The 10613-nt window shown below is 45.5% G+C and overlaps 2 protein-coding genes across 3 annotated transcripts; both read right to left on the bottom strand.

Annotated features, from left to right (window-relative positions):
• Positions 1 to 653: 653 nt before the first annotated feature.
• Positions 654 to 4742, bottom strand: LOC120894576 (calreticulin). The gene is made up of 3 exons (XM_040297237.1): positions 4554 to 4742; positions 4342 to 4446; positions 654 to 2660 (listed from the first exon to the last, which is right to left on the bottom strand). The coding sequence occupies exons 1-3, from the start codon at positions 4630 to 4632 to the stop codon at positions 1624 to 1626; spliced, it is 1221 nt and encodes a 406-aa protein (XP_040153171.1). The 5' UTR covers positions 4633 to 4742; the 3' UTR covers positions 654 to 1623.
• Positions 4743 to 7231: 2489 nt separating this feature from the next.
• On the bottom strand, positions 7232 to 10613 carry LOC120895352 (chromosomal protein D1). 2 transcript variants are annotated; one of them, XM_040298636.1, is made up of 3 exons: positions 8611 to 10613; positions 8004 to 8142; positions 7232 to 7874 (listed from the first exon to the last, which is right to left on the bottom strand). In XM_040298636.1, exons 2-3 carry the CDS (start codon positions 8064 to 8066, stop codon positions 7533 to 7535), a joined length of 405 nt encoding a protein of 134 aa, XP_040154570.1. In that variant the 5' UTR covers positions 8067 to 8142; positions 8611 to 10613; the 3' UTR covers positions 7232 to 7532. The 2 variants fall into 2 exon arrangements, with proteins under 2 accessions (XP_040154570.1, XP_040154571.1); XM_040298637.1 differs by lacking the exon at positions 8611 to 10613 and adding an exon at positions 8264 to 8423.

Here is a 10613-nt window from a genome sequence, read left to right on the forward strand (position 1 = left end):
GAGAGCCACCGCAGACCAATGATGTCTATATCATCAGCGTATGCCAGGATCTGGGTTGACTTATAGAAGATGGTTCCCGTAGTCTCCACCCTCGAGTCGCGGATGGCCCTCTCTAGCACCAGGTTGAATAAGGGACAGGCAAGCCCGACTCCCAGGCGCAGACCCTTGGTGGTAGCAAAAGGTCCTGAGAGTTTTCCATCCACCCTCACCTGGCAAGTGACGTTGGTCATGGTCATTCTAACTAGCTTTATCAGTTTGGCCGGGATTCCAAAAGAGCTCATAGCGTCATACAGTTTTACCCTGGCTATGCTATCATATGTGGCGTTGAAATCAATTAAGAGATGGTATGTGTAGTTTCTGTATTCAGCCATCTTCTCCAAGATCTGCCGCTTGGTGAAGTCTTCATTACTACTTACTTATTTGAATATACGATCTCTTGACATGCCATCGATGAGCACTGTCTCTTTGTCATTAACCTGGATCTCAATGTGCGCTTTGGTCAATGCGTTGTAATTTGTATGTTTTATGCACACAGTTTTGCTATTTTGAGATTCATCGTGGCGTCACCTACGGTTTAGTGGTTCTTTAAAATTCGACACATCCATTCGCAGAACAGCTTGGTGAGGGATTGGAGTTATATACTACACACGATGTTATTGTTTTCAATTTTATTTTATTTTTTTTCTCGTTTTGACTCTTGTTTTTTTTTTCGTTAACACACCACGGCATTTGCTCAACAAGGATTCTTCCTGTTGTTACCTAGCTGTCGATATTTGTCCATGGGCTTCATATTTTACACATCTGTACGATTGCCTGCTTGTTGTTCTTAAAAACCTAACTCAGATACACTCTTATAGGGAATTAGAATTAAAACAAAACGATACCCACAAAACAATAACCCTTTCTGCCGCCCGGTACATGCCTCATCGGAGACTCTTGCACGGCATTCAATAGATAGACACGTGCAATTAGGAAAAAGAGAGAGACGACGGTACAGGCGTGTGAGATTACTCGGCAATCCTGCGCATTCCAATCAACCATTCGCGTGTGTTCTCCCGTACGCCCACATCCAAACGACTACTTGAACATAGTCAAACACAGGCGAGTAACTATAAAGGGGCGTTCATACTGTACAGTGGAACACCGAAAAATGTTGTAAATCATAGGTAGCCAGGACAAAACCATAACCACACGTGTCTTCAATCCAGAGCCTCGCATAGTAAGAGGATATCTTCATCGAGATGATATTCCTGCAGTTGAGGGAGTGCTGCTGCCACATTTCTCAAGTGTACCTAGTGTTTATCCTCATCAGTCCGTTGCTTCTCTCTGGACGTTATCTGCTACCTAAACCAGATTGCTTGACTTGTGTTCTCCTAAGCGTTCTCTTTTACAATTTCGCCTGGTCTGCTGTTGTTAGTGAAATGCTACTGCGTTTAGTCCTCATTGTTCGTACGTTGGTTTTGGTCTCGTCTCCAGCTCGTCTCGCTTTGTATCTGTGGCAGTCGATTTGTTCTTCCGTTTACTACAACTCTCCTCTCCTTCCTCCGGTTGCCGCATTCCATAGGAACACGCTATGGAACCGCCCTGTGGCGGTTGCTGCTGTTAGTTGATTTGCCTCCCTCTTTACAGCTCATCGTGTCCCTCGTCATCCAGCTCGGTCGCTTCACCCGGCAGCGCATTGTCCGCATCATCCTCATCGTCCTCATCTTCGTCATCCTTGGCAGCCTCTTCGGCAGCCGCCTCCTCTTCGGCCTTCTTGCGCTCCTCGGCCTCCTGGGCGTCCTTAACCTTCTTTTCGCCTTCCTGCGTCTCCTTCACGCTAGCGGCCACCTTCTTCGCCTCCTCGAGATCGTTCGTGATCATGAAGTTGTCGAAGATCGTGCCCGACTTCACCTGCCACACGTCAATGCCGACGGCGCACACTTCCTCGCGCAGATACAGGCTCTTGTCCTCCTCGTACTCGGGATTGTCGATCTCCGGATGCACCCAGACACCCTTGTAGGCCGGATTGTCGATCTGCTTCGGCTTCCATTCGCCCTTGTACTCGGGGTTGTCGATCATCGGTGGCTCCCATTCGCCGTCCATCTCATCGTCCCAGTCGTCGGGCTTGGTGGCATCTGGGTCGGGGATGTGTTCCGGTTTGTCCCAGTCCTCCGGCTTGGTATCGTCCGGATCGGCGATGGTCGCGCGATCGTCCCAGTCTTCCGGCTTCTTCGCTTCCGGGTCCTTGATCTTCTTCGGCGGCAGGAAGTCCCAGTCATCCTCCAGGCTGCCCGACTCAACCTTCTCGTTGTCAATCAGCACCTCGTACGTGTTGTCGGCGCGCACGACCAGCGTGTAGAAGTGGGTGAACACGTCGTCCTTGCAGCGGATGTCCTTGTTGATCAGATGGTTCTTGCCCTTGTAGCTGAAGATCACGTGCACCTTCTTCGTGCCCGGTCCGCAGATATCCGGTCCAAACATGACCAGGTACGGCGTCTCGCCGTGCAGATCCTTCTGGTCCACGGAGCAGTCGAACACCTTCAGGTAGCCACCGCCGCAGTCAATGTTCTGCTCGTGCTTCACGGAGAACTGGATGACGAGGGTATCGTCCTTGTTCGAGAACGGCGTAAACTTGTTCGACAGAGCGTAGAAACGGGCATCCTGCGACGTTTGCAGACCTGTGAACAGAGAACAGATTCACAAATTAATTAAGATTCAATTGAAATGTGTCCGTAAAGCATCATAAGTAGTTGCAACCGTAACAATTTATTTACAAAAATAAACAGGAAGAATGGCGTGGTTCCATTTAAAACCAATACGTAAATTCTTCTGGCAAATGACACCAATACAGACCCCCTCCTCTCCTTCCACAGAAGCTAATGAGGTCTATTGTGTTAAAAATAAATCAACAAAGCGCAAACCGACCTCAAAAACAAGGCAGACTGAAAAGTAAACATCAAAACGCAGTAACAAAAACAAACCTCATTTTAAATTTACTTGCTTGGTAAATTCGCACTCAAAACAGTCTACTTTTTCTAGAACATGCTCTGGCTCTCTTTTTTCCACGGTCCACTTTTCGTGACCATGGGAAGGCGGCAGAGCTTTGCTTTCGGACACGTGCAATTAAAAAGAGCATCAAAGCATTCGCTGGACTTGTTTGCCACTAATGTCACGTACGCGTTGACGTTACACACGATGGACGGAATAAATGATTACAAAAGTAAAACACATCCCTTGCATGCTCCATGCTCGTTTCATAATGCAAGGGCAGTACCCGGCGTACACCGGCGTTTTGATAAACATCGACACCTTGCGCGATTTGGCCGGCCTGCCCTAGGTGCCGGGTGGAAAAATGTACCACCGCCAACTCTCCCCCGCCCATTCCGCCACCCTATTCACGCGGCTGAACATTAAAATCATGACAGCAATAATGAGCATGCATGTAGAGCAATCCCCCTTGCATTGGTCTCTTGAGTGCTGGGCGGCAAGGCCATGGAAAATCGAACGGCAATCATAAAACCATTTTCACAAAGTAAGCGATGAGAACGCCGATAAAAGCAAGCCAAGCGCTAGGGGTTTCTCGAACATTCGGCCCTGATGCGGAACCATCAACACCATCACCACCACCGCACACATCAGCAGCACCATACCATATCGCATCACCAGATGGACACGTCACACATGAAAGTAGCATAGCCAGAAGCGGCCTATGCCCGTTGCCACGGCGACAGCAGCGCAAACCGGTGCTTCCTTCAGCGAGAGCGACAGAAACCGAAGATGATGATGTTTTGCCGGTTTTTCCTGTTCTCGAGAACAATTTAGCTTGCGAAGCCGGGTACGCCGCCATTTGACGCACCACACCCGCTCCCCTCCCCCTCCATGTCCCATGTTGTATATGCGCTCTTATGCTTCTTCGACACGCCCCATCTCTTTCTTTCCCGTGCGAAAGCATCGAATGACAATGATGATGATGATTCGTCTCACGGTTCTTGCGTTCGCTTTTAAAAAAGCTGACTGAAGAACTTTTTGCTGGCGTGTGTCTGCAGTGGTAGCGTGAATGCCGGAAAATTATGCAACTGCACCAGCACCTTCCCGCAACCTCACCTCACACCTCCTGGTTTATCAGTGTCTCTGCTATTCTTTAACACTTATGCTAGCAGCAAGTGGATACACACCCACTTTTCACTTCTAGCTCCATGCCGCCCCGCCCATGCCACTATCCCGTTGCCTACGGGCATTACAGTAACGGTCATTCACATTCTAGAAAATTGACACGTCGATGTTTGCGATCTGTTTAGCAAGACACAACTGAACGAAGCAGCCCCTGGTGCCATTATTCCTAACCCAATTTATATTTACCTTTGTCGGCTTCGGCATCATTGTAGAACTTTCCGGCAGTGTGCACAAATTTACCGTACTCGACACCCTTGTGCTCGCTCTGGACCCAGGTCTTTTGCCACGAATCTGTAATGACCGAACAGAAAACACACACACATACATTTAGTCGAGTTTGCCGGGAAATGCGGCCGGATGCGTGTACGCTTGCTGCTTCGATGCACCACACAACTTACCGTCTTTGAATCCTTCTTCAAAGTACACCTTGGCGTTAACGGCCAGAAAGGCGGCAAACAAAACCGCTAGCGTACGCATTTTCGGTAGAAACTAGCACTTTTCTAGCACTACGTGGGTTAAACTGCACTGTAACTGCACTCTTCTTCACGCGCTGCCTGTCGACCGTACGCAGGATGAACGAATAATAACAACAAATAACCGGGTTCCTCGTATTTTATGCGAGCCCTGTTCTTCTACGCGACAGTGCTGCCCTCTACCATTGCTGCGATTGGTCCGCGTTGAACCAATCGCTGGCTCACAATTGGCATCGCCAAAGCCCGGTGAACAAATGCTGACATAAGACGCGATGCGGTGTACCAAGGTGTTTACAGTTGACATCTATCTCCAACAATCTGACAGCTGTAGAATGTTTGAAGAGGTACATTTTACGGATTGACGGATTAACAGAGTTCATCATTACGTGAACACTTTTGCTGCAAACGACCTGTGGTACACATAGAGCTGAGCAGCCTGTTCCCGAGTTACGCGGTTTGTGCGTTCCCGAGGAATCCGCGTTACTCGTATATCAGCGTAAGTCGAATTTCGCAGTTTTAAAACAAAACACAATTGAATACACGGTATTTTTATTCAGTTCATTACTTTTATACACTTCTTCATTTATTTCATACGATTCATGCAGAACATTGTGATATTTTTGGTTTTGAAGTGAATTAAATTTGTCATCAAAATATAAATTCAAAAATAATTTATACTGCATTGGACAATTCTTGAATTAAATTGTACTGATTTATCATTTTTATCTGTCAATTTTAGAAAACCGCGTATCTCCGAATCCACGTAAGTCGAGAACCGCTTAACTCGGGAACAGACTGTGCACATAGAGAAGTGGAATTTTGGCACATTGGCACACAAACTTTCGTCTGCACAATTAGGGTTGACATCGCAACATTTTTTGTGGTTTAACACTCTGGGCGCTGCGTGGATCGTTAGCTCAGAGAGATAATTAAACGAAATAAACTGGAAATAAACTCCATTTTATTAAATACTCATTTTTTTTTTTGAAATGATATAAACTGGTCAATAAAGGTGGATTAATTTTTTTTACATAAACCTTGGTAATTACCAAACTGATATGCTCCATAGAACTAACGTCAAGTCGTTCGATCTAAAATAATACCCATTATCGGTTACTTGTATGTTCACAGCCTCTCCGGCAGCGGAACTGAACTATCATGACTTTAAAAAACGATATAAGAGGAAAAAGAAAACGTTTGGCCGTATCTATATATACCTTGATATCGTGTGCGTTTTGCCGTCGTATGCGCTCTACGGGCATACGCGGTGCCAATTGTGCGTCGGTGATTGGTCCAACGCGTATAGGAACGTTTCTAGGTGGCAGCACTACCTGTAAAGAGAATATTGTTTGAATTGAACCGGCATCCTTTCCCCACAAACATAACCAGATACAGGCGGTCCCCGTGATACACGGTACCTCTCATACGCGGATTCGGAGATACACGGTTTTCTAAATTTGACAGTTCTTTGAGCAAATTTTACTGATATGACACATCAATTGTAAATTGTCAAATAATTTCCGTTTCAATCGAATGTTAAAAACTATTGCAAAAGGTTTAAAACTGTTATATTCAGTCAGAATCATATCAAATAATTCATAAAGTGACTAAAACCACCCCCTACTTGCAAAATTACACAAAAATTAGTGATATTTTAGCTGGAAATCACGAGATTCGACTTACGCGGAAATTCGAGATACGCGGTATTTTGCGGCCGTTTTCGGTCCCCATTAACCGTGTATCTCGGGGACCGCCTGTATTTAGGTTGCTGTCTCCTAAGCTTCCCATTTACCTTTAACCTTTATGTTAGGATTTATCTTGAAGTTTGGAGATACTAGAAAATATATTTAAAAAAAAAACTTACACTAGATGCAATTAACTACACATTTAAAGTATTGGAAGTTTAAAAAATAAAATATTTTTATGCAATAAAAAAAGTGATTGCTTTTTAGATATTCAGATTTCGTTCAATCGAAATGAATTTAGGGGATTTTCTACGGGTAAACATAGACAAACAACCCATTAAGACAAACACATCAGTTTTAAAAAAGGACAAATTCAAGAGCAAATGGTACAATTTGATACAAGCCATGCTTTGTTTCAAACATACTGTCACTAATTGTTTTCTAATGAAACACGCCGGTCCGTTGATGATGCTATTAACGTGAAAGGGAGACGAGACGACACATGTATATTTTAATTGTAAAAACTATTTCTTCAACGGCATGAAAACAATCTTAAAGTGTGTATAAAGTGCGTCACACATCATGAAAATTGCACGCTGATAAGAAGAATCATTAATATTCAAACAGAACATTGCAGCCAGCATTTTGTTGTCCCTGGAGAAGTGAAAAAGATAACACAAGAAGTTGAACACATAACACATCAGCAGGTATTCGAATGTACGCCCCGTCGTGGGCTTTACGGTGCAAGAAATGTGTTCTAAACTGTTGCCGAGTAGAAGAAGCTGAATACGCGATAACGGCAGTCTCCAACCGAGCAAATGCACACAAAAATCACCAATACAGACCGCTTTGTTTCAGAAGGCATTATCGTTGCGCCTGGCACTACGCAACGGCAACTGTTAAACAAACGCAATGCAATACGTACGACTTGACTTGTTGGTCACGTGTTGTAGCTGTTTATTTTAGTTTATTTCAACACGATTCGTACGATTCGTAAAATGTTCTGTTGAGTTAGAGTGGGAAGGATATCTCGATCTTGGTTTAATTTCGTCCAAATGTGCTCCGCTCCAAGGATTCGCGCCCCACACTTTTACATTGGCCACACGGGGTACATGTGTGCGGGCACGGAAAATGGTTCGCGGCAATCAGGGCAATTAAACGCTCTCGTCGACCGGACGCAAAAAGGAAAGTTGTATGGCAGTGGTATGCTTTACGCAAATTACGAATCGGACTCTTCGTTTTCATAATTTTCCTCATTGCCCTCGCTATCCTCCGGCTCGTCATCCTCGTCGTCGTCGTCGTCATCCTCCTCTTCGGAGGATTCCTCTTTGACCGGCTTCTTTCGACCCCGGCCCCGGCCTCGGCCGACCGGTGCTGCCGGAGCTTTCTTGGCCGCTTTTGCCGACTTCTTGGTGGTTCCTTTCGGTCTGCCGCGGCCCCGCTTCGGGGACGGTTCTTCGCCATCGTCCGACGCGACGGTTTTCTCCTTTTCGCGCTCCTCGGCCAGCTTTGACTCCTTCGGCGAAGGGGCACGGGCCCTCTTTTTCGGCGCCACACTATTCTGAAAGGAGCATTATTGGAGGGAGGGATGGGAGAAGAGGATTGTAAATTTATTTGTTAAACAACGCACTCCTTTGGTATTGGGGAGCAAAAGGACACAACACTTTTTGCAACTCTTCACGATGCTTACCTTGTCAGGGTTCGGTGGGCGTCCACGACCCTTCTTCGGTTCAACGACCTCGGCATCAGACATTGTGTCGTCCTTCCTGAGCTATTTCTCGCTAAAACCGTATCCCGTACCACGAAAGCCTCCTCTCCTCTTGCTCACTCTTATAAATTTAACCAAAAAAATATAAGATTAATCAGAAATCTCCCCCGCGTAAGGTAAAACCACCACTAGAGCCTCGCTGGCACTATCTTATCTTCCCGCTTTATGATGCACAATCGTACCACAGAAAAAGGGCATCGGAAATCTATGAATGAGCAAACAAATTTTGATACATTTTCCACCCACTACTACTACTACTCATCAGCATCCGCACCGAGCGCTCACCGAGCAGCCCTCGCGTGAAAAGCTCTTTTGCTTCCCTCTTGCCCAATCCCATTTGCGCGCGCACGCACGGCAGCAAGCGCACACGAACAGAGCACAGAAGAAACCCCCAATCAAAGGCGGCCGCGGATTTTCACTTCACCTCCGCAACGTGTATTCCAAATATATATGCGCCCTTTTGGCAAATATAGTAAAATTCTCTGCCGAGCCTGTTGTTTAACAAACAATACCATTCCCTTTTGCTTACCTATGTTTGGTTTTTATTTCACTAAATGTGTAATCGAAATTCGTAGCAGCCGCCACCAACCAACAGTCTCGCCTACACACGAACGGTGAGTGAGTAGTATGGCTTTGGAGCATAAAAAACCCTCCACCTTCACGTCGCTTTTCACGCGGTCAAGTTCGCCTCAATGGAAAACAACAATGCTGCCTATATCACATCACAGCACAGCCACACACACACACACACACACACGCACGAGCGCGCCCGCCAAACAAACAGTTTTCATCGTGCAATACACTCATAAACCGTGCCGCACGCATATCCTAGTATCCTTTGCCGGTACCTCTAGTCTTCTTCGCGGATGTGTGTGCTAGTATGTGTATTTGTTTCCTCTTCGATTGTATTGGTGTACCATTTCCGGAGAGAGTATCAAAGTTTAATGTTATGTATTTTCTCTTGAGTTTTACTTCTTTGCCCTCGGAAAATGAGAATCATCAGCTCATTATGGCCATAATTTTGGTTCGATTTTTTCATTTCACGAATCAAGATTCTGATTATAATTTTCATTGCTCTGTACCTGTATAGACGGATAAACTTTGCTAAATAATTACGCTTTCTCATATTTTAAATTTCGCCTCAACCATGTAGAATCTCTGGTTCAAAAATTAAAAAAAAAGTAATGTTACATTACACGCATGGTTTTGTTTGGCGGTGGTGTATGGATATGTATCTTGATGAAAATTGCCCTCATCAAATAGGCATAATTATGATTGTCTAAAAAAATGGCCCTTGTTCCCGGACACACGATAACAATCCTTCTCACACTTGCGTTCTTCTCGTGAGACACGCTTCATCATCTTTATTATTGATCGATTGAACAATTAGATATATAGATCGGTTTTCTTAAGTTTCCTAACGCAATGAAATCATCGAGGGCTCTTGACGGAAACAAAAAGCGGACCCGTTGTTGGTGATTAATTTCGAGAGCTCATCGATTTATTTTATGGCCTATCTGTTCCATTACAATTTGTACATTTCACAAGTCGATTACTCGAAAAAGGCTGCTGCTGCTGCTGCTAGATGTAGTGTGAGAGGGGGACGTGTAATCGACGGTGAGACGTGGCGAGCGACATTCGATGGACTTTCCGCAATGTGGAAGGTAATTTAATGAAACAATAGTGGAGTGTCCCTGCTGTTAGTGTTTTTGTTTTTTGTTTTCTTCCGCTGGCTATTTCAATAAACACGCATCCTCGCATTTGTCTCTACCCTACAAAACAATTACTTGTGAGCACAACAGTAGCTATGATGAAAGAAAAAAAAACAATGGTGAATTTGCCGTCCATCGGTAAGAGCGAAACGTTTTTCCCCGCAATATTCTACCATCTAGCTCCTCACCCGGTGCCATGAACTAATTAACAGATTTATCTTTTCTTAGTGTGGAACAGCACACATGTGTAATTGGTGATTAATTTCGCCGCTACCGGCAACATTTTTGCTATTTGTACGCCCAAACTAGTGACGCTTTGTCTAGGCCTTCCCCAAAACTGTCCGGGGGAAGCGAGAAAACGTAACATACATTGACAGAGAGGCACAACGCTGGTTGGTGGTGAGTTGTTGATGGAAATGAATCGAATAGGAAAATACGGTCAATAACACTAACTGCTGATACTCGTGCGTGTGATAGTTGAAGGAAAGGTAGAGCGTTCATCCTCCCTGCATCGTCAGCTTGCGCTCCTCTCTTCCTTGCTCGTCCGATAATTATTAATACGAGTAACATCATCATTGCCCATCCCTCGCCTAAGGATTCTTTTTGGACGACCACGGCCACGGCCAGGCACTGGCACCGGTTTCGGCTTCTTATTTGCCTTTGGTGGGCGGCCGCGACCTCGCTTCGCTGGTGGTGCTGCATCCTTGGCCGCTTCTGAGTGGGCCTCAGATTCGCGTTTTTGGCAACCGGTGTTTTTTTTACGGGGCGGCGGCGACACCGAACGCTCTTCCTCCGATTCCGAATTTTCACTCGCATCAAG

Source organism: Anopheles arabiensis, chromosome 2 (assembly GCF_016920715.1).
Source record: "Anopheles arabiensis isolate DONGOLA chromosome 2, AaraD3, whole genome shotgun sequence".
Lineage (NCBI taxonomy): Eukaryota > Metazoa > Arthropoda > Insecta > Diptera > Culicidae > Anopheles > Anopheles arabiensis.